The following is a 24397-nucleotide window of genomic DNA, read 5'->3' as shown; positions in this document are numbered from 1 at the left end:
ATAACACTAGACACACTGAAAGGACACCCAGTATATTAATCAGAGAACACAAGCAGTACTAGAAGAAAATGTCTCGACAAATCATTCAGTCAAAATAAACCCAGATCCAAACACGTGTTGTCTACATAAATCTTACTATTTTTCAGAAGACCGAAGTTCAAGCCACAAATTCCAGAAATGCATATTAAAAATACAACTAGGTATGCAAACTCAAAATCAAATTAAAATTGCAATGAAAAGGGTTTTGGAATCTGTAATCTTGTTATTCTATGCACAAATGTTTTGAAGGAGGACAATACTTTGGGTACAAAATATTTGGCTGTGCTAAGAATGTAAATTTCTGCCAAGATTTTTTGTTTGATAATGCAACCACCCCAGGCTCTCTCTTTTGAAGGAACTGGCTTCATGTAGCAAAACACAATTCATTTTTGTGTTACAGAAGAGCTGGAATGGACTGAAACAAAAGCAACGCATGCATTCTGGAGTCCTTCTAAAGCTATTTTGTTTCAGGACGTTTCTGAGGCATCTGAATTTCATTTAGTGTAAAATATGAATTTTGCAAAAGTTCCCAAGTGAAATTTACTTTCAGTTCAAAATATCATGCATTAAAAATAATTGGTACCATTATCTCAGGCAATTAAAAACACTAAATAAGAAAAAAGCAAAACCCTGAAAGCCTCCAGCTGTGACAGTGGCACATAAAGAGATGATATACTTGAAATTTGGTCAATTGCTGATGTCCTGCTTCCCCAAACTCTATAATTGCCATGGAAAATGGCCTGTAAAACCTTTACTGGCTGCTGGGCACGCAGGTCAGAGGGGAAGGGCTGCTGCTCTAAGGGCTGCCTGCCTGAATTACTGATACAGCTGAGAAGAGAGTGCTGTCTGTCAGGAAAACCCGCATTACACTGAAGAAAAAGGGACCAAAGGAAAAAGAAAGAAGGAAGAACGCCTTCCATGTTTATTTGAGTTGGCATTTATATTCAGGCATTGAGAAAGAAATATAAATTTGAGGAAGTTCATCAAATAATTACAGTGCCGATGCTGCAGTAAGCGTAGAGATGATCTTGTGTCAGAAATGCAGGCTGGACTCATTCATGCAGTAAACAAGGACTTGCCAACAAGCCAAACTAGCAACTAAATGAAGAAGCACAGACAGGCTATTGTGAGATAAGTGATGGTGTCCATGAAATATTCAACCTACACGATGTTCACTTGGCCATCTGTTATATATTCCTTACAACAGTTTTTTGTTGTTTGTTTTTCTTACTTGCAGAGATGCAGGCACTTAAGGTACATTCCATAAAGAGATGCCCACCTCCTCCTGCAGAAAACTCATTTTAGGATTACAATCCCCTCAATCCCGTTAAATTTTCAGGATACATGTTGCATTTTTCAAGAGCTCTGTTGTTCCTGCTTGCAAGAAGCTCTCTGCAAACAAACTTTTATCCTCTTCCTCTTTGACATCATGCAGTTAACAGAAATAGAGATGCTGGCTGTCACACAGATCAATCCTTTCCCACTCCTTCCCTGTACTCCCCCATCTGTTTGGATTTTGGTTAATCCCATCATTTTGCAAGTTCTGATCTTTTCACCCAAGTTGGTACAGCAACCAATAGTCCAATGGGAACTTTATGATTAGGATATCACTGTAATTCACTTAAGTGTCCCAAACACAAGAATTAATAATATAGAAAGAAAAGACCTAAAACAAGCTAAACCTGTCACAGTTTCCATATAGACATTTAGACTTTATACGTGTCTTACTTGTCTTTTTTTTTTTTTTTTTTTTTAAAGGACAAGCTAAGTTCCTGCCTCAAAAAATAAAAATGACTAAATGCAATTGTGAGAGTTAATGATAAATAAATCCAATCATTTAAAAAAGTCACTGGTGTGCACAAGCTTTCTTGCCTTGTTTGATGCAGGAACATCTGTTTCTTCTATTTTTGGATGGCAGCAGCATGATTTTTTTCAGTATCAATACATGAATAAAAACAACACTGGGTTACTCTTTCTATAGCTGTCATCTCATAACTCAGGGCTTTATGATAAGCTCTGAAGAGCTGAGAATTTCCATTTAGTAACCTAGCTAAGAACATTCTGAAAATCCATTTCAGCAGTAGGCACAAGTTCCTGAAAATAGGCATTGTATTTAGACATACCTGATTTTGTCTTCAAGATAGCCTTCTCTGTAATAACAGAAAAATTACTTTGTTATCTTGATAGTGGGTTCTAGAATAGAACCAGCACACAAATCAAAGTTATTGTCACCTGTCTTTAGATGCATGAAAGGCCTAACAAAGGATAGGAAAAAAAATGTTTTTCTTTTCAATTATCACAATACAACAGAGGTTGGAAGCAATCTTTCGATCCCATCTAGTCCATTTCCCTGCCTAAAGCAGCGCAGACTTCAAAATTACACTGTGATGTCCAGGGCTTTGTACAGCCAAGCTCTGAAAAATCACAGAGATGGAGAATCCATCCAGTCCCTCTGGACTTTCTGACCGATTAGCCTCCCTTCCTCCCCACTGCATGCTGAACCTCGTCAAATTATAGAAAGAGCATTGAACATGGGGCTCCTCTGCTGATCTTCTTGCCCTGTAAGACCTCTTTGTTCTTAGCCTATCTCAAGGCTGTTCATTATCCACAAAATTCCTTGATGAACTGTCTTGTGCAATGCCTTTTGGAAATCTGGGGACTTTATACAAACTGGCACTTGCTTACTAATTTGCTTGCTAACGTCTCTGAAGAGCTCCAAAAGCTACATGAGGTTGGACACCCCTTCATTGAAGTTTTATTGAAGCCACACTGGCTCCTCCCAGACATATCACCCTTATTTGCGTGCCCAGTACCACCCTGTATAGTCAATGAATACAAAAACGCTACAATGATGAAATAAACAAGAGTTTGGCAAAGCAGATTATAATAACAAAAAGAGAATAGATAAAAAGCTTATCCGTATCCTAGGCTCACTGCAAAACTCCAGAGCAGGGATCTCCAGAAGAAATCCTTTCCCGCTGGTAGTCAGCTCTTAAATGGGTCTAGGAGAGGCAGAGCCAGGCTCCACCCCTTCCAGCAGCACAGGTGAATTGCCTTCACCTGTGCTCCTGTGCTGACTCATTGCTCACCTCAGGTGATCAACCAGAGGTTCAGGCCTTGATTCAGCAGTTCCCATACACACCCTTATTTAGGTGTCCAGTCTGCTCCATTCTCCAGGTGGTAATATCCACTTATTCCATACCTGCAATATGGTACCTCAATCTATTTCCAGCCCCTCTGCAAGGTTTTAACTCTCCCGACTGTCCCTTATGCTTCCTTCTACAGAATTAAATATATAAAATCACCTATTGCCATACAATGTTATAAACTTAGGGAAATTTTACAGATCAACTTAGGAAACCTTATTTACCTTCATGAACATGCTGAATCCAGTTTTAAGTAGATCGGTGAGGCCTGATGACATATGCTCAATATCAACAGAATCAGGTCGATCAGCACTGCAGATCTCTTCCACCACCTGTTTTAGCAGTGGTTTGTAAGAAGCCTGCACAAAAAGAACAACACGCTGTGAGTAAAGCTGTTTAGGCTTGGTGCAACTGCTCTTCTAAATCTTCTATTTCCATTAAAGGAAACAAAAAATATTTATTCTAGAAAGAAAGCAGCACAGAGGCATTTAAATATTTAAAAATGCTTCTGTGGCAGCAGTGTTTTTTGTGACCTTAACAACAAATGGTGTGCACCAGCACAGTATTGAATGGAAAAGTTAGGAAGAAAGCCCCATATTTATTCTACTGTATGTGTATTATAAGAGTAAAGGCAGGCTAGGAGTAAAGGGGGGCTTCTAGTTTCTCAGGAGTGTGCTTTGGGATAGTACAGAGGGGAAGAGCAATAGGGATAATTCTCTGTTGTCCATCATGTACCCATGTCTCATTTTCTTTGGAATAATTTTACAACATTTAAACAGGGAGGTGTTGCTTGCTGACCCCTCCTGCCTTCCTACAGGTGTCATGTCATCACTGAAGTCTGGATATCAGCAGGGCTGATATCTACGGAAGGCCTTGAAAAAGAAGGGTCCCAAATCCTGCCAATATCATACATGTCAGTGCTTCAGATATGTTAAGGATCAGGAAGAGCAGGACGTGCAAAGGTGCAGACGATCTGCATCCTGGAATACTCTTAATAAGACCAGCATTTTAGCCCTAAAAAATGGTAAAGAGCCTTGGACAAAAGACCAACTAAGTAAGAAAAGAAGGTATATTTATAGAGGAAAAAATAGGGTGATTACATCAGAACAGGATGAGGAAAGATGTGTAGGGAGAGAATTTATTAAGTCACTAAAGTCAAGGAAAATGGCATTCACTATGAATGGGAGATGCCACCCCAAATATTAATGTCATCCACAGACATATCCTCAGTGAATTGAAAAACTGGAGGTGTGATAGCCTTATTACGTGGAGCAGTATGTTTAAACAAGTGGGGTTTTCTGAGTCATCCAGGCACTGACCCAGTGAGTTAACAAGATCAGAGCTCTGTTCCCATCTTCAAACACACCAAGCATTTACCATGCTATGTTCTTCAGGGACCACCTTGAAAACGTTTCCACAATAAGAATTCCAGGGAATTTTAGGATCTTCATTAAAGATCCTCTTTAATGAAAATTCAGCCTTATTTGATTTGCAGATTGAATTTTGTTCTGCTTCTTTGAACCTTGCCAAAACGGCTAGGGAGCCACAATAGTTTCAGGAAGTGCAACAGTCTTTGAAAATTAGCAACTTTCCAATTGTTGTATGTTTTCCTTTGGGACTAGTGCAGGGATGCATTGGCCCTGGACTTCTTAAGAGAATTAAGCATAACGTCATTCCTTTTGTAGAGAGAATGCTTTTGTAAAGGGACATCATGCAAGATAAACATAAAATAGCTGGAAAATAAAAAGCTATCTGCATGGTTATCTAACTTGAAACTATAATTTTTTAAAGCAATTGAAAAGATGTTTTTCATGATTAACAGTCTACAGTGAGAATAAAAGTACACTTTTTGAATACAGTCTTGGCAATGCAGATTTATATAATTCATCTATTTATTTTCACAACATGTGCATATTTTTTAATTGAGCCAGTAAAGTAAATTGCAGCAGACGTTAACTGCAGTATCTTTCAGTAGAAAATAAGAAGATTTGTGTCAAATCTAGTAATGCAATAAACAACTGTTTGAAAATATACATGTGAGCATGACATCCTATTATAAAGATCTGTTTAATATCCTCATAGATGAGAAACAGACATTGGGAATGAAATACTTGGAGCAAAGATCAAACCATAGTTAAACAGAGAGACTTACTGTACAAAATTAAAGGATAAATATTATCTGACTTCAGACATAACTATGTACTGGAAAGGCAAGGCATTAAAAATGTTCCATGATTTTACATGTCTGAAATTTCAGGGACAAAAGTCAGACACCTTCAAAATGATACCAAAGGCAGGTTTCACTATTAATGCTTTGATAACTTCAAAAACTTTCAAAGCCTTTTATTACTTGACATTTACCTACCAAAAATTTAGCACATTTTAATTCTATTTTTATACAATAGCTTCATAAATTTCTAATTCTTGTAGTGAAACTATTGGAAATTTTAATTTCTTGTGTCTAGTAGGGCACAAAATGTGTTACAATAATTACTTTAAATCTCTGTGGCTATCACACACATCTTAGACATGATTATAAGGAGAAGAAAAGAAGAGAGGTGAGGAGAAGGAAAGAAAGAAAAGAGGGAGAGAGGAAAGGAAGAAAACAGGAAGGAAGAAAGTGAGGAAAGAAGAATAAAGAAGGAAGAATAAGGAAGGAAGGAGTGAATATATGCAAGATCAAGATAAAAGTAGTTACATATCAGTCAAATTACATACTCTTGTCTTCCATGGTCACAACATTAACTGGTTTGATGATCTGACGGAAACATTCATCCACTGTTTTATGCAAAACTACAAATTTCAAAAGTCTTTCAAAGAAGCTATTCAATTAAACATATGCACAGAAACCATTTTTTGATTCTTGAGACACGGAGGCTTCCTTGCTCCTAACATATGTAGCAGAAAAACACCTATAGGCTACAGCCTATAGATTTCATCAGGTGAGCTAAATTGCTATGTGCAAACTATGTGGTACCATTTGCTAGACAAAAATATGATCCTTTTGTAAAGAGATGTACGGCACAAAAATGTACTGACTGCTTATTTCAGCTACTCTAAATCTCCTAAACTGCCCTCAGCAGAAGGTTGTTTCTATTCAAGATGATTAAACCCACTCTACGGCCAGACTGGGTGCTGCAAACAGTTAATACATCCCTTGCTGTGTTCCAGCACTTAGCCCTAAGCAAACAGCCTGGGTTACATCCAAAGAACATAGTGATGCTAATTACACTTTAGGTAACTTTCAGAGGTCATTTTCTTATCATCTGACTGCCCCTACATTGACCTGTTTTAAACACTTAACAATTTTCCGCATTTCAGACACCAGACTGGTCATAAGTACTTGTAGACTTCAGTAACAATTCAGTAACAAATCCACCTTAGCTTTCCAGCAACATGTTGAAACAGTCCCCACTCTTGCTGTTGCAAAGCCTTGCTTAATGTGGACCATGTCCCTTTGCCAATCTACAGTATACTTATGAGTCTAGAGCAATATTTTTTTTTCTGGCTTAAGGCTGGAATCAAGTTTTACAGTCTCTCTAAATCACTGTATGTGTTTCCCACTGTAAGCTCAACTTTTAACTGAAAAAAAAAAAATATTAAACACTTCAATGGATATGGGAGAAGAGAAAAACACTGCAAAATAGTCCTGATGACCTGCAGTTCACGTGTTCACTTTCTATAAACAGAAGCTGTTTTTCTCACCTATTCACAAATGGGATTGTGTCTTAGTTACAGAAATGGGAGATAAAATACACAGAAATACAGCTGCTGTCTGGACACAGGCATCCTGCTTGGATAAGACATGAGAAGCCAGTCCAGTTGCATACTGACCTTCTCCTTTAAATTTAAATTATCTCACAGAGCTGCAGAGGAAATCCCCATTTTCTTCATCAGATAATTCTTTATTGACACAGACATGGACATGCATGAATTTGAGTGAAGGACTTGATGATTAGGTCAATTATAAGATCTCATAAATCTACTGCACATGGACAGAACCCATATAGGATTAGCACAGCAGCAAAATCAGTGCTGCTCATGAAGCTGGAATTTTGACAGCCTTCTATAGATGCAACAGACACATAGAAAAGGAAGATTCACTTGCCTGATTGGTGTTGCTGCCTGGATTATGTACAGACTTAAACTGCTTCATATGCATTCGAGCTCTCGCAACATCCTTCAGCAACTTAAAGATATTGTCCACTGCATCTGTGGCTTTCTGGGATGTTAGATCCAGTGCCGAGTTACAGCCTAAAGAAATAAAGAAGCATAAATGATAAACTTTCATGCACTTTGATAATAAGCAGTAGGAAAAGGCTAAGTGGGAGGAAAACGCGAACAAATGACAGAGAACAGAGCCTCTATGCTCTAAAGGTACACAAAAAAAGGCAGTAGTATCAAAAATTCATAGGGAAGTCTCAATAGTAATCTAATCTGGATCGCCGTCCTTCATATCTTTGCATTTTGTATTATATCTTTTATACTATGCACTTATACTATAAAATATCTACACATACATATGCACTTATACATAGGTCTAAGACCACTCCTGAAATATGTTTATCAGATACTGAGCTTTCCTTTGTCTGAACTTTATTTCATGTAGGACTGTGACTTGGGTCACCTGCTGGTGCAGCAGAACAAAGCCAGGTGGCTGCATGCTTCACGCCTGCAGGGCCACAACACCTCAGGGTGCTGCAGGTCAGTGTCACTGCAACCCCCAAAGCAACTGAGTGAACATGAAAGGAGCCTTGGTGACTCTCGTGCTGTAATTTTATGGGCAGACACTTGTGTATTTTTGATAGGGCTCTTGATATTTTTTTTAATGAGTGAAAATAGCTAACAGAAATATTTCTATTTGTAGTGTATGTGCAAGATCTGCATGCTCTGATACTCTGATTGACTAACATCTAGATATTTCATTTGGCAGAGGAGCCTAGGTGTTGTCTGTGAAGTATTGAACACACAAACCCACTCAGCAGCTCATCACTCCAGTCTGTAAGTACTGTCACATCAGTGGTGCTCTCACAGTCAGAGAGGTTCCTGTGAGAGATCCTATGCCAGGTTATATGTAGGAGAACAGTGTTCAACAGCTGCAAAATGTGAAGCTGGGCACCCCTCAGGCCAACAAGGCTTACAAATAGAGTCTGAGGCCACTTTATAGTGCTTTATATTTATCACCAGCTCAGGCCAAAAATATTCATAGAAGATCTTGCATTGTCAGTGTGCTTTTAACCTACCCATGGGAAAACACACAAATGAGCAGACAGGGAAGTTACTGTTGGCTCCCAGCTCACAGGCTGGACATATTTAATTGCTCATGTTTCCAAAGCAATTTGCAAATGAAAAATAAAATGAAAAGTTGTCTCTCATCATTGTATAAATCTATTTTTCTTCTCTCTGAGACAAGCTTTCTCTTTTTTAGCTGCACCGGAGACAGGCAGCCTCTAGCTACCTTCGTTTTTACTGTCATTGTGCTCTCTGCAGCCTCTCTGTGCAGCCGCCATCAGTGCTGGCCAGCCCTGCTCTGGCATGTTTGCTTTGCAAGTGAACACAAGGCCCCATGCCGAACAAGTTCAGGCAAGGTAAAAATCACATCAAGTATGCTTTGCTTTGGAAACTCTTCTCATTTCTAATTAATTGTTTATCTTCTTGGGCCATGTAAAAGCCTTTTGCTCTCATTCTATGGCTATTTTTCTCATTAAGAGAATTGTTTGTTTCCTTCTCCTGTTGGCATCACCTCTCTGTCTCTTTATTTTAAGAAGAGTGTTTCTACCAAGATGTTTCCACCCATCTTGTCACTCCTCATTCCTGGAACCACAGGCTGCTTTCTAGGGGACACAGCCTAGCTGCGTGCGTAGAGCCACTGACATGCACCCAACTGCATCTGGACTGTTACAGGCCCAACCTGCTCCTCAGCAACTCCTCAGCAGTCTGCTTACACCTCGCTGAGGGGAACAGCTCTGCTCTGGTTTCCCTGCAGGTGGCTGCAAATCAGAACCAGTTCTCACTGCCCCAGCGTGCACATAAGGGAAGCAGAGCACAGCCCCTTTTCTCTCCCTTCTCAGTGCTACTGAGAAACTTGCTCCTATTCCAACAGTGAGGAGGTGGAATACACTAGCTGCTGCACTGCTCTATGCTAGTTACAACAACCCCTCCTGTTACAGTGCTCCGTTTTTTTGTTTTATTTTCTCGCAGAAAGTTAGCACTGGGAGAGCATGAATGAATTTCTTTGAATCCCAAGCTCTATTATATATGAGAAAAGCCTTTAAAAGAAAATATCTGGACATGGCTTTCCTGTCGGAGTTAAAGAAGACCGGTTGTGGAAAAAAGAAAATCACCATTAACCACTGTGGGATTAAAGCATTTAAAGCATCTCAGTGATATCTCAAGAAGAAAATAAGCTGATGTTGTGCTAAGTGGGGCCATAAACTGAACCAAACCAGTGTCTCTACAGATTTCTGAAGTCAGGAGGAATATCATTTTTAAGAAAAGGAAACACACTGTGAACCCATGGTCTGTAGTTATACAGTGGCATGTGGTTATTCCTTGCTTAAAAGCAACAAAGGACAATTTGTGAACTGTGTATCACAAAACCTTTCACTGAGCTTTGTCTGTTTTGACACAAGGCCCAGGTGCTATAAACAAACCTTTTCTTTCTCAAAAGCAGTACATTTTGACACATTGTGAAGGTCTTGAATCCTTTGAGACACCACAAGAAGTCTACACTGCTTTCAAAATCCAGAAGTTAGGAAACCTGAAAGTTTATTGCTTTACTCTGTTTTATACCATGAGGCTGTCATTGCTATTAACTTAGACTCTCTCTAAAGCCCATTTACAAAAATAAACTGATATAGACCCTGCAAACCATGAAGCAGAGCTGGCAGAGTAGCTAAGCCATTTTAGCAGCACATACTGGAGCATGGGCTAAAACAGAGAATTGACACATTGAAGAAGCTAAAATCCAGCATCAGGCTTGCATTATGCAAGTTATTTTCTAGGTACGTACTTAATTTGCTTTTAGCAAAAGGCAGAGAAAGAACAGAGGTACAGGGCATCTTGAGGATCAGAACTCAAAATATAGCAGTATGATACAAAACTAATGAAAGTCTTCCATTTTTAGACTTCAGATGGTAGTATAACAATAGGGATCTTTATTTTACTTGCAGATAAATCCAAAGCCATACATACATATACCCACAGCCATAAGTTTAATAATATGTTTTCAACATATTCATACACTGTTATGAAAAAGTAGGTAGAAATGTATATGCTTACACAGACCATGGTTGCATTTTGCAAGGTGAAAAAAAAGTGTTAACAACTCAAACTAGAACAACGTTTGTGTGACTCCCCATTCACTCTCCTTCCTCATAGATTCTGCCATGCACCTGTGTGTTTATTTTCAAATCTGATTTTTACTAAATTGTGCCTCATGCTGGCTCTCAGTGGGAAGGTGGTAACCAAGTATCACACTGTTGGATAAGGAAGGATACTCTAGAATATGATTGCTCTTATTTTCCACCAGCAATAATGGCAGTACATGAGAAATGAGAATTTCAATTTGGGGGATTAAGGAAGAGAGGTGTGTTCAGCTGCCCTCCAGAAGAGAGCATCCAGAGGGCACACAGAGCTGACAGCCTTCCTGTGTGCTTGGCACATCTCTGCCCCTTGGGATGGGAAGGGTCCTCCCTCTGTTCCCTCTGTCCTTGGCATCTCCAATGAGAACAAACACAGTGAATTAAAATTGCAAGAAATCTGTCACTTAGGAAAAAACAGAGGAACGAGCTCCTGCTCATGCATGGTTAGAGGCTGTGAGCATTTTGAGGTACTTTGTCAAATCTTAAGTTCTGCAGTTGCACTTGCAAAAACCTGGCCACTTACCACTGTGGTCAAACACTGATTTAAGATCTACCTTCAGAGAGGTTGTGGGTTTTTTTTCTTTTCTTTTTTTCTTTTTCCTTTTTTTAATTATGGCCTCAGTATCTGTCACTTGGACATTTCTGTTTTATGGTAATATTTTATTGCCTCCTCTTTGCCAAAATTCAATAGCAGAACATGTAATGCCAACTTTAATGAGATACTGGAAATTCAGTACTGGAGGCTCTCATGTTACATGAAATTAAACCTGTCAGTTCTGAGAACATTTACATGGAAAATCTACACTACTTAGTAGAATAAATTACATACATTAACTGCAGGAGAAATTTAAGCTAGGCTCAGATGTGCTTTTTGAAGGAAATTAATGCAACAAATTCATTGGGGAACTATTCAGTTGCTCCCTCAAGTGGTCCATATCTTAATTAAAAAACCACACATGTTAATAAAGTTCCAGTAAATGCTCTGTAAGCCTAGTAATGTCTCCCAATAATGTTCATACAAAAACTCCAGGTTGTACAAAATGATGTAAAACATTATGAAAATACCACCCCGTAGCCTAAACAACCAAATGACCTCAGTCTTTTGCAAAGGTACCCTCCTTTTTTCTTCTTAATTTTAAAGTCTTTTTATTTATGTTGACTACAAGGAATCACACTTCTAAAACAACAACAAAGTGAGATAAATTTTTCAGTAGTTTTGTTTAGTTTTCCATCTTTAGCTTGGACAATAGCACTGCATGCCATCGATGGTTTTCTGCATTTCAGATTTGGTTGTGCGTTCCTCATACTCCCAAGGCAGGAATGGTTGGAAAACATTTCCTTCTGAAAACGACTGCACTACTTAGATTTTTAAAACATGCATGAAATCATTGTAACTTAGAGTCCTAAGAACGATGGTTATGGAGAAATGTCCAAGCGATGCTACCTCTCCTAATTTAAGTTCTAAGCCAAAGTGTAATTCAATGTGCTTAAACTGGTGAAGGCAGCTCTACAATAACATAACTGCACAGAAATGTAAGATGACAATTACAATGAGGAACTGTAATCTATTTATCAGCTACTGTAGAAAAACAATATTTTTATCAGGAAGACAAAAGTAATTACATTTTAATGCTACATATAATTATCTGCTCAAAAAGGCCCCTTCACCCAGAATGCTATAGAACAGATGAAACGCCATCTGAAAACTGACAGGGATAACAGGCACTTAAGCTGCATTCAAGAGTACATAACAATTGTAATTTTATTTTTCTCCTTTATTCAAACTAACTGAACTATGGTCTATTCCTTAAGTAACCTTTCTTTAACCATGCTCAAAATAATATCCTTGTTTCTTCTTAAAAAAAAAAAAGCTATTGATTATAGCTTAAAATTAAACTTTAAAAAGATTGTTATCTAAAGCACTAAGGACTTGGGTTTCCAGGAGAAACAGCACGAAAAAACTGAATGCTAAATAACAGCTCTGTGTTAATCTATGCTGTCATGACTGCTTTGATACTAAGAGCAGGTAAAAATATACTCTAACAAGTTTCAAGGTAGTAGAGAAATGGGGCAGTCAGATAAACAGAAACATAACAGATCTCCAGTTCTCACAGTATTTGAAACTCCAGCATGAAAATCTTTCAGATGACATGCCATTCTTGATATATTTTATGTACATGCAGCTAATGCCAGCCTACCTGACTGGAAGAGAAATGAAAGAAAGAGTAAAAGTCTCGTTCAGTACAATTTTGACAGAACAAAACATGTCTAACAATAAACTCTCTAAAGCGATGAAGTTAATCAATGACATTAGAATTTATAGCTTAATTGTAACTTCACAAGAAAAATTTACTGTTTGATCTGCACTCTGCTCACTACTGAAATCCTGATCTCAGAAAGCATGCAGGTGTGCTTAACCACACCTGTTTGTGTTCCTTCAAACCCAGTCTTCACCCCTTACTTCAGCATCCCAGCTCCAATAGAAAGAAAAATCTTCCTACTCGCTGTCACTAAAGGCAAGTATATATATTTGAGTATAACCCAAAGAAAACCTTTCTAGCACACAATACTGAAAGCATCACCACCTTTCTGCAGCACAGCCACTCACACACTATTTCTCATAATTCCTAGGGCCTTTTCCTTCATTTTTTTCAGCCAGAAGTGTTACAACAACAATTTTGTTAAAAAAGAAAGATGCCAATCATGGTAAGGCACACATATTTCAGCACACTGACAGCATCCACTCTGTGTTACCAGATCAGCTGTGTCGCATGTTATGCATTCAGTAGGTGCTCTGGAGACAAAAAACCCATCTCTGGCAAGTCACTGTACTAATCCATAGAACAAATGGCCTCATGCGATGTTATTGGTTCTTAGATCTTCCACTGCAGGACACACAGGGAAAAACTGCTATCACTTTTACCATTTGCAAAGCACAATATCTCACACGTGGACTTGGAAGGCCTCAATTTGTGAAGATGTGAATCGTGAGCAAATTGCTTCTGGTATAAAAGCCAGTTGAATGGCCTGTTCCCTCAGCAGAATTTCAGAAAGCTTTGTACCTAGATAAAAAGGCAGATCGCAGTCCAGCCTACAGCCTGCATGATTGTGTTGCTTGGAATGAGCAATATGGCTCTGAGAAGAGTAGGAAAAGCATACTTTGCAGAGGCGTTTGCTCTTAATGAACCTCATGGAAATATCTGTGAAAAATCAGTATTACATTCAGAGTCAGAAATAAAACCGGAGAGGTCTCTGCAAATTTCTCTCCAGCTTTTGTTGAAATGGTTGTTTATATTTTTCACCACCCACTGTAAAATTATTTCAATTGAAATCACCACTGGAGTACTATCCCAAAAGCTAACTCTCCTTTTTCTTCTGGGAATGTTTCACATCACACCAAGAAAAACATCCTATAAAAAGCACGTTTATGGAAGATATTTTCCCTTATGAAAGCAGATAGCACTGACTCATCTACACAATTTTGAAGTCTTCTTGTGCTCATCTGCTCTATAATGCATAGAAACTGCACGCTGTACTTTACAGAGATCAAAAGAACGCAGTCCTGTCTGAATATCTAACAATGTGTGGATAAACAATGAAAGACAAACAAGGAAAAAGCGCGAGCAGAAAGAACAATAAAGCAATGAAAAACTCAAGCTATATAGATAGAACTGCATAAATTGTCCCAGTTTATGTTAATTTTTAACTGGAAATTATTGTTAACAGGAGAGGCAAGATGCTGACTGAATAAAGGATATTCTGCATGAAAAGCAAAATAAAAGAAGCAAGGTTGTGGAAAGGAGCTGAAAGTGGGAAGAAGAAACCCTATTACAAGAAGATGGACAACTAAGACACTATTCTTTTTTTTGGTCTCCAAAACCTGAATAGCTGCATCACGTGCCAAAGTTGCCCCTTCCTCCGGACATGCTGATGGTGCAGCCAGACACTGCTAGCAGAGAAACCAAAAAAATGACATAAGTGATGCTCATGTCATGCTTTTTCTTCTGTTAAATAAAAAGCACACTGTTGTGCAGATTGCAAATATCAGTTAATGATGAAAATGATTAGCAGTACATGCTGCAAGCACACGTGCAGAGGAAGGAAATATCCCGGAGTACTATACAGAATAAACTCATATTCAGTACACAAATAATAATTCATAGAATGTGCAATAGATAAAAAAGATGCTGACAGAAGCCCCAGTGTAGCAGAAAATGTAAACACATTCAAGATAAAAGGTGTGATGGGATGAAGTTAGGCGAGTGCCTAAGTGCCTTGTTGAACTAGGGTTCAGCCATCCTGTTTAGATTCAGAAATATTTTATTTAACAAACAAACAGACTGTGGAGTTGATCTGTAAATGTTCCGTTGTCTGTTGCGGCACTTAAGAATCAACATTTTCTGTCTTTGAAACAAAAAGGAAATTTGGCATGCATTGGGAAAAACACAGCTTATAACACAGGATTGAAGAAACAACCAACTGATAGAAAATGTGTGGGATTTGTAGTCATTTGCATTTTAGTATAAATTGATCATGTTTAAAACAAAAAGGAATAATGAAAAACACTCATAATACTGTCATCAAATTTCAACACCTACTTATTTACTGTGGCCAAAAGAATAAAGTGTACCATGATTTATGCTTCAAGTATGCAGCAGAAGCTCAGGGACTTTTTTTCATTAAACTATGCCTGCCTAAGAATGAAAGAAGGCATGCAAATTCAGTATTAACCAGATGATGATGATTATTTTTTAGGAAGCAATGAGGTTAGTAAATGCAAACAACCAACTGAGTCTGAAGGACTGACAACAGCAATTTAGAAATGGGGTTTATCTGTAACAGCACAATTCTGTGGCTGTTGTGGGGCCATGCAAGTGCAGCTCAGAGGCACCTGGGCTCAAGTACAGCATGCTATGGGAAATGACTGCCATTTGCAGGTTGTCTGTATGATGGTAAACATATAATGGTGATAGACATACTCATAATAATAGGTTCTCAGAAGGATCAGCATAGATACGCTTTCACAAGTAATTGCACCACTGGAGAGGAGGAACCGAAAGTGGAAAATTTGGAAATAAAGTAAACTTTTCTGAAAGCCGTAGATGAGAATTTTGCCCCATTGCTTCCCTCCTCTTCCACAAGTAGATGTGACCTTTTCTTATGGAGAATCCTCTCTTTGATGGATGCTCTGAACACAGAGCTGAAACACAGGGCAAGGAATCCTCAGCTTTGATTTCAGGTGTTTAAATACTATCAGCTGCCTACTAATCTGCCATATTTAGTAAAGAGAGATATCTTAAGTACATTTTGCACTAGCAAATCAGATGTTCAGAGCTCAGTACAGCAATTTCTTTTTCTAACGCAGCATACTCCTGAGTTCCCTGCTACATCTGCCCATCATTTCTGAGAGGAAAGAATATTTATTAATTTTGGTCCTGAAGTCCTCACTACAGCTTGTGACTGAAAATCTCAGCGAATATTCCTGCATAAAGAATTGTGTGAGGATGTAATTTTATGAATATAAACACTGTGAAAAGTTATGTTCAAATTCAGTATTGGACCTTTCTCATTTCTGTTGAGAGCCTTTTTTGGTTACGTTGTTTCATTTACCACTAAGTATAATTAATCAAGATTGCATTCACAATCATAGAATCATACAATCATTGAATCACAGAATTGTTTGAGTTGGAAGGGACCCTTTAAAGGCCATCTGGTCCAACTCCTCTGCAATGAACAGGGACATCCACAGCTTGATCAAGTGCTCAGAGCCCTGCCCAGGCTGATCTTGAGTGTCCCCAAGGATGACCTCTTTGGGCAACCTGTTCCTGTGCCTCACCACCCTTATCGCAGAGAACTTCTTCCTTATGTCCAATCTAAATCTCCCCTCGTTTAGTTTGAAAGCAGTTCCCCTTGTCCTTTCACAACAGACCCTGCTAAAGAGTCTGCCCTTTCTTACAGTCCCCCTTCAGACACTGAAAGCCTACTATTAGGTCTCTGTGCATCCTTATCTTCTCCAGGCTGAACAGCCCCAACTCTCAAAGACTGACCTCAAGGAGAAATGTTCCATCTCGGATCACTTTTGTGGCTCTCCTCTGAACACACTCCAACAGGTCTATGTCTTTCTTGTAATAAGGACTCCACATCTGGACACAGTACCCCAGGTGAGGTCTCACCAGCACAGAGCAGTGGGGCAGGACCACCTCCCTTGACCTGATGGCCCTGTTCTTTTGATGCAGCCCAGGATGTGGTTAGCTTTCTGGATTGTGAGGGCACTTGTTGGCTCACATCTAGCTTGCCATCTGCCTGTACTTCCAAGTCATTTTTGACAAGGCTGTGCTCAATTCTTACATCCCCCAGCTTGTATTGCTAACAGGGGTTGCCATGACTCAGGTGCAAGATCTTGCACTTGACTTTGTTGAACCTCATGAGGCTCTCCTGGGCCCACGGCACAAGCCTACTCCTTGTGTGGGCATTTCTTGTATAAGAACAGTCATAGAAGGCAGGAAGCCTCACACTTGCATGCAGACCTCAAAACCATGCTGTACCGTACACTGCTTCCTGTACATGAGCACGTTGAGGCTCTGGCATGTCTCAGGAGGAAAAGGCACACACGTGATGCCAACAAATACTTAGACAGCAGCTATCAGGCCCCTGGGAGTAGAATGGCTATAAAAGCAACTAATATCAATTTCAGGCCACAGCTACCTCCTCCGCTCCCAGTGAGGCCAGCCAACAAGTTGCAGAGTACCTGGAGGACAAGGGATGGCAGAGGAGATATTGACTGACACAATCAATCCTCCTGTCCCCCCTGAGCAAAGTGCCTCATTTTATAAAATTCAGTTATTAGGAGCAATGTCTCTTCTTTTTTTTCTTACCTGATTTGGATAATGGTAATGGGGAAGTTACTGAATGCCTGCACCTGCTTTGGTAGAAACAGTGATGAAACCTCACTTTATCAAGATTCAGCCTGTACCATAAGAGACCATACATGTCGGTGACCAAAACTGGTCTTTTTGTTCCTCAGTATTAACAGAAAACTGCCAATTTTTATGAAAACTGTTACTATCCATGAACTGATTGGAAATACCTTCAAGTACTGCCTGCACTCTGTCAGCTGCTTGGTGAGTATAGGGCACTCCTGTACTGGAAATGCTGGGTGCTCTGTTGCAAAAATACATCTCCAAGCAACTGACTTTCCTTTTAAAATCACAGATCTCAGCATTTCCAGGCTGAGTAAAGTGCATGGCAACACATGTAACTAGAGATAATTAATAGGCCAAGGACAGTTCCCCCAGAAGCTTTTTGGTTGATATAAATCACCTTCCCTGAATTCCAAGCATGGTTACTAATAACATGAACAAAATGATTCACTACAAGATGACTGCTAGGCCTAGGCCTTGCTTTCCCATGTGGTCTGCAGGGAAACAAGCTGCTGAGCAAGAGCTCACTGCCCACACAGCCTTTCTGCACATCCATGCTGCTTTTTGAGGTGAGGAGCTGGCAGTAGGAGCCATGGCTTCTGCTAGGCAATGTCACCCACAGTGTGCAGGCACCAGGCAGGTAACAGCAACCTCCACAAATCGATAAGCTGTACCTCAGGGGTGAACCACTGGGGAGTAAGGAGATGTTTCTTTCCAAGCAACGAGAAAGATCAAAGATAAATATTCTCCATATGCTTTATTACTACTCTCTCAGATGTGTAAAATGTTGTTTATAATTGACTCTGTGCAGTGTCACCGTTACAGTCTCAGCCAATGTCAAGGTGATTTTGTCTGCTATATTATTCAGAAATTTTTACCAGCCTCAGATGTAAAATTTCAACTGCTTTAATTATATGGGATGTAATAAGGTCCTTTTTCCCTCATACAGGGACCTATATTTATACTAAAGGATTAGAAACATCATATTAAGTTATTCGATACGGCATCTGGAAAATGTTTACTTGCAAAAATGTTCTCTCTGTTCATGGGGGTTGAACAGTCTCAACAACTGAATGAAAACTGAGAGAAATTAGTTAAAACAACAGTTCCCTTGCGTTGAACGGGAAATCACATTTAAGCTCCTACTAAGATCCCCTGGTGGTGAATCATTCTGTCACAGTTCATTGTAACACCCTGCACTCCTAGGACCTCGATTAGACCTTTTGCTGCTGTTGCAAAATTACACTTGCTTTATTTCAATTGCTGTCCATTTAAAAATGACTGAGGTGCAATTCATCTCTAATAGCATTAGCTATATGAAAAGGTGGAACACAGTCCACACTCACTATGTCACCCCAAGGACTCTTCTGGAAAGGTGTACCAGCCTGCCCAGAGAAGTGGTGGAGTCCCCACAGCTGATGGTATTTAAGAGATGTGGACTTGGCAATAAGGGATATAGCTGAGGGATGGGACTTGGAAGGTCAAGCTGATGGTTGGACTTGATGGTCTTGAAGGTCTTTTCCAATCCAGATAATTCTATGATTCCAATATAAATCTGAGATAAGAGAAAGATTAAACTGAAGACCGGAAGAAGTATGACAAGGATAACAAGGCCTGTGCTGTTATTCTAAAACTCAGCAACGAATAACTGCCACTGTCAGCTCCCAGTACATTCAAAGTCAAAAATCCTTACTCTGCAGATATAAATAAGCTGTCCTACTTTCTGCTTATGCCAGCACTACAGAAAAGAAAAGGTATAGAGAGATGAACTAGATTATACCTTATCTTGGGAATCATAAATGGAATCCAATCCATATTTGATACATAGAACTTTTTTACATTTATCTTTGTTCCTTTTTTAAATTCATGTAGCCTTTTTCATGGCTTGTCCAGAGTGCTGCACTAAAGTAAAAATTCAGGACCTTGTCTCCATCAAGAAGTCTTCTAAAGAAAAGGAGCCAAATGAAAGCAGTATGAGGTGATGTCTAATGAAAATCTTAACTGAGAAGAAAACCAAGAGAATCCAAAGCTCTGATGTGTGAGCCAAAACGGACACAGGTTGGCTTTCAAATCTTAGAGTGTTTTTGCAGAGCTAGCAGCTATAAAAATGTATTTGCAGTTGTAAGTTGAGCAAATTTAACATGAGTCACAGTGGCTGTAAACATGTAAACCCCCACAGAGTGGTCTGTGAGTCACTTCTCTGCATATACCTACTAGCATTCAATTGAAAACTGAATAACCGAGTAACTGCAGAACACAGTACGTAAATGTAGATGAGCTAAAAATGACACAGATAACTACAATCTAGTGACTTGCCTTTCAAATAGACATCAAGTTCAGACAGATTCTGAAGAAAAGAATAATTGTGTGCTAAAAATGAATGAAAAGTGTAGGCAAAAACTGAGAAAAACATATCATAACCAGGCTTGCTATACATCTCTCTGGCTGAGATAAGGGACTCTTCAGCTGACAGAAAACTCATCAAAGAATGAGTTTGGGGCAAAGAGATGAGACTTAGCAAAGGAACTGCAAGGAACAGTCAAAAACACAATCTTAGTGATGTTCCCTGAGGACTGAGGAATGTCTTAGAATGGCCTTACTAGTTTTGTTTATGACTTTAGCAAGGAAGATGGAGTCTGATGTTGAAATTGCTGAAGACAAAATTAAGAGGGATTCTCAAAGGTAGAGGGAACTTGAAATTTTATTTAAGACTTAAATTTAAAAGGAAAAGAAACAAAGCACACCACAACAATACAGCAATACAAAATGAGACAAAATTCACCAAAGTCATAAACCTAGTGGGTAATAATAAAAAATCTCTCCATCAGTTCAGAGTCTGCAATGGTAAGAAACAGAAAGAGAAGAATCTGGGTGGCATGAGGGCTACCAACATCACATGAGGAATGTAAAACTCATCAGATAAGATACTTCCCGTAGATGTACTGACATGTTATTTTGTCATTAAAAATGTAAAACTGCAGCAGAAACAATTTTGGTCACTTTTTCTTGTGACATGAATTCAGACAAGAGCATGTGTAAAGAAGATCTGTGAGCATGACGACAGAAATTAGAAACTTTACATATCTGAAGCAAAACTGCACTTTTCAGCTTGGCAAGACGAAGAATGAAGATAAATAAACTAGCAAGTAGAATAAACTGTGCAGCCATCAAAGGAACAAAGTCCTAAAAGAGCCTTTGTGTAAAAGTCACTGGAAATAAGAGCTGTTTCAAGATGGATTTTGATAATGATATACAAGAGATTATAATAATGTTGTCTAGAAAGGAGAAGGAGGCCAGGTTTGGAGATAAGGGAAGCACCTCCTTACCGCTGGCTTTCCATGTAGACCCTTGACCATTTCAAAATATTTTTACATTTCTGAGATCTAATATTACATCTAGGAAAAAGATTTGCCCAACTATCTACGAAAGTTTTCATAAATGCTAATGTTAAGATTTTGACTATTAAAATTGTAAAAATGTCTGGCAGTCTTTTAAAAGCCTGGTTCAGTCTGGCTGCAGGCTGTCAGTGAGCAATTTCACCACACACATTCTTCTTTCCTGACAAATAGCTCAGTGAATAGCTATGGGACAGGCTGTCTGAGACGTTTACAACCCGCTTATGACAAAGAGCTCAAAGCTGGGAATCGGACTCTAATAGAAATGAAAATATTTTTCCCCATAGAAAGTAATTACAATTTTCTTTCCTCCTCTCAAGGCATAAACGTTGGGTAAATCAGCTAGCTGTTGGAAAAGACTGGTAGGAGCAGTAAAGCCATCAGAGACCACAGATGTGCAGCTTTTTCACTTTCCTACTAAGCCAAACTGCTCTGGCATTGAAGAAGTGTAGAAAGGTCATCATAGAGGCAAAGTAATGAAAAAGTCAGTGCTGAAAGAAAAGCAGAAGCCTTGAAAGTAGCCATATGTGTAGCTTATAAAAGACAGGATGTTTCCTGGTATACATTGGCTAGTTGATGGGATTCTATAGGGGGATTCTGCAACTTGCTTTCACAGGAAAGGACATTTACCACATCCTCCTGGGGAGCACGGAAAAGCAAACACACCACCTTGCTGCCTGGAAAGCTCAGGTGAGTGGAAGGAAAGAGAAGACAGAGGATATATTCGTGAAAAGGCATACTCCAAACATCTCCTGCTGCTTGAACTCCCAAGAACAGTGACATGGTGTATAGGAAGGCCTGGTCCTACAGCCAGGGATAAGTGTCTGCTTCTTCCCCTGACAGCTTGCTCCAGTCTGGGAGAGCTACAAACCTCTAAAATGTCATTACTCACATGTGCTCAGTTTAGCCTTGATGGATTTTCACAATTAAGATGTCTAAAGACACTCTTGCCAAACACTCCAGCCTTTCATAGGGAGTAGTGCTAACAGAGCAGTCCATCCATCATTGCTGAAGGGAAGTCACAGTCTGTTACTTCCTGCTCCTAACTGTGTTCAGACAGCAAAAAATGTGCTATTTTGACAGAACTTCACCAGTCTGTCCCATTTCCTAGGCTATACTGAATCCAGGACTGCTTATCCACTGAGTTGGTGCCACGGGGTTAGATTCAGAGCTGCAGCAAGGGGTGGGCTACTAATGGCATGCAGGCAGTGATGGGGAGGGTCTGTCAAAATACTAAGTCTATATTGAAAATGAGAAGCAGAAAGCTCTACTCATTTTTCTTTTTAGTAAGCTGTTGAACTACAGAGGAATGTAACAAAAACTGTACTTATCAATAAATTTATGACATTGATGCCTATTTAGTTTATTGAACCAATTTCTTGCCAGGCTAGCTCCACAAAATTCAGCATCCTGTTTTTATAGAAGACTCAGTAAAAAGACATTCATACTTGAAATGCCTAAATGGCTCCAATCAAGCTCTTCACATTTACTAAGAATGCAAACAAAATGACATGACCTCAGTAGAAATAGTTCACTCCATACTTTTCAAAGGACAACAGACATATGGAAGGAATTACAGAAAGGGAGTCCATAAAGAAGACTAGCTCATCAGAGAAATGGTTTGAATAAGAATGAAATTGCACATGAAATGGAGAAAAGATAGGTAAGCAGAGAAAAATGGGGAAACGTGAGGAAGAATACCCTTTCTTTAAAGGTTACTTGCTGAAATTTTAAGAGCAGATATTGCAAGAATGTATCATCAGATGGCAGGAAGTAGAGTCTGCTCATCCTGTGTAAGGAGATTCCATATTTCAGAGAGCCTTAAAATACTGGAATGGGAAAAAAAATATATATATATATCACAAGAAGTATTTAAAAATCAGAAAACTGCAGACCCACAAAAACATAGCAGTTACTCAGAATAATATAGCTGACATTTACTAGGAGAACTGGAGCCAGTACCTGTACCCGTACCTACCCTGGCAGTAAGTGCTGGGTCAAAGATCAAGATAGTACTGGGCATCTGTTGCTCCTTGGAGCATCCTGCCCAACACAAGAAGCTCCCCAGTGCTAGTGGCTGCTTTGTGGCCCTCAGCACTGAGAACACAGGATTGATCAGGGCCGAAGATATGTTGTGAGCCAAATGCAGTACAAGCAGGTCAAGACGCCCAACTCTGCATCACTCCATGCATGTGTAAGCTCCTTGGATGTTAGAGGAGATTTAGTGACTTCTAGCTCAATGTCCAGATCATGGAAGTACACATAGGAAAAAAGCATTGAACACTATCAAACAAAACTCTGGAAGACTGAGCAGTTGTGGCACATGGTAAAACCATATTCTCACCAGAGAATATTAATCGGGATTTGCTGGCAATCTCTTCACTGGCCTTCAAGTTGAAACAAGAATGTTACATCTTTATGAGAAAAAAAATCTATCCAAATTTACTGGAAAACTGGTATTTGAAAGTGACATAATCTTAGTTACGTTACAAAGAGATTAGCAGCAGATCTGAGCAGAAGTTTTAAGTACCTCCAGAAGTATTAAAGTCAAAGTTTAAAAGCACGTTAATTAGATTCAAAGTATCGCACAAATCTGTTCTGCAAATGTGGTCTTAAAAATGGTTCAGAAAGGCTCATTTGACAAATGGAAAGATAGGAGACAAGGGGCTTCTGGAGAGTCAGTGGGTGACTCAAGTAACTTCAGGCTCTTATTGGTCTTAATGTGTGTCTGCTCACAGAGGAGCAACTCAAGTGGTGTTGAGATGGTGATCTCTCTTTGCTTTCATGGATACCTGCAAAAAAGACCACCATGCTCAGTTTGATCAGAATCAAAATCAAAGACTGAACTAGTACACAGAATAGCCCAGATCTCCCAGGGATGCTGGGAAACTTGCACTTCTGCTGCCTAAGATTGCTGTGCTTTATGCTAAAATCAGCAACTGCTATATTCAAGGTATAGCCTTGTCAGAACAGGATTTTCAACACTGAAACCTCTTAGAATTACTGAAAATATTTTAAGAACATGGTGGATTGCACTCTACATTTATTCAAAATGAATTTTGTTCCTTGCTTTGCCAGCAATAACACTGCAGCAATGCTGACCAATACTGAAAAACCTACCACAAATGTGTTGATGCTAATCAGAGATGCTGGAAGTGCATTAAAAACCTAGCATATTCTCAACAACCAATCAAAAATGTTATGTTAGATTTTAGTAAGACAGGTGTCCAGATGAATTGAATCTTTCCATCCCTAGCTACTTGGGTTTCTTGGTGGATGGCAAGAATGACTTGTTTGCCAAGCTGTCATATGGGTGGAGAGTCTGAATACACAGAGAATCCCAGATTTGATCACTCAGCATTGCTCTGTGAGTAGCTGACTAAGCCTCTGTACACCTACAGCATGGCTTATTTAGACATGCGGACATTTATTTAACCAATGGACCATACACTTGATGTCAGAACAGAGCAATAGTTACAATGAAAAAAGAAGCGGGCCAAATTCTTCTGAAGAGTTCTGGATCTTTCAGGAGC

General features: G+C 39.3%; 1 protein-coding gene across 2 annotated transcripts in view; it reads right to left on the bottom strand.

Annotated features, from left to right (window-relative positions):
• The window catches only part of SCFD2 (sec1 family domain containing 2), a 175221-nt gene that overhangs the window by 7085 nt on the left and 143739 nt on the right, over nt 1–24397 (bottom strand). For both annotated transcript variants that reach the window (XM_048941775.1, XM_048941776.1), the window contains exons 6-7: nt 7294–7439; nt 3410–3544 (exon numbers count right to left, since the gene is read on the bottom strand). In XM_048941775.1, the coding sequence (XP_048797732.1) occupies nt 3410–3544; nt 7294–7439 (281 nt within the window). The remainder of the gene's footprint in view (nt 1–3409; nt 3545–7293; nt 7440–24397) is intronic.

Source organism: Lagopus muta, chromosome 4 (assembly GCF_023343835.1).
Source record: "Lagopus muta isolate bLagMut1 chromosome 4, bLagMut1 primary, whole genome shotgun sequence".
In the NCBI taxonomy this organism is placed as follows: Eukaryota; Metazoa; Chordata; class Aves; order Galliformes; family Phasianidae; genus Lagopus; species Lagopus muta.
The sequence above is the reverse complement of the archived record's forward strand: the minus strand, read 5'-3'. Positions and strand labels throughout refer to the sequence as shown.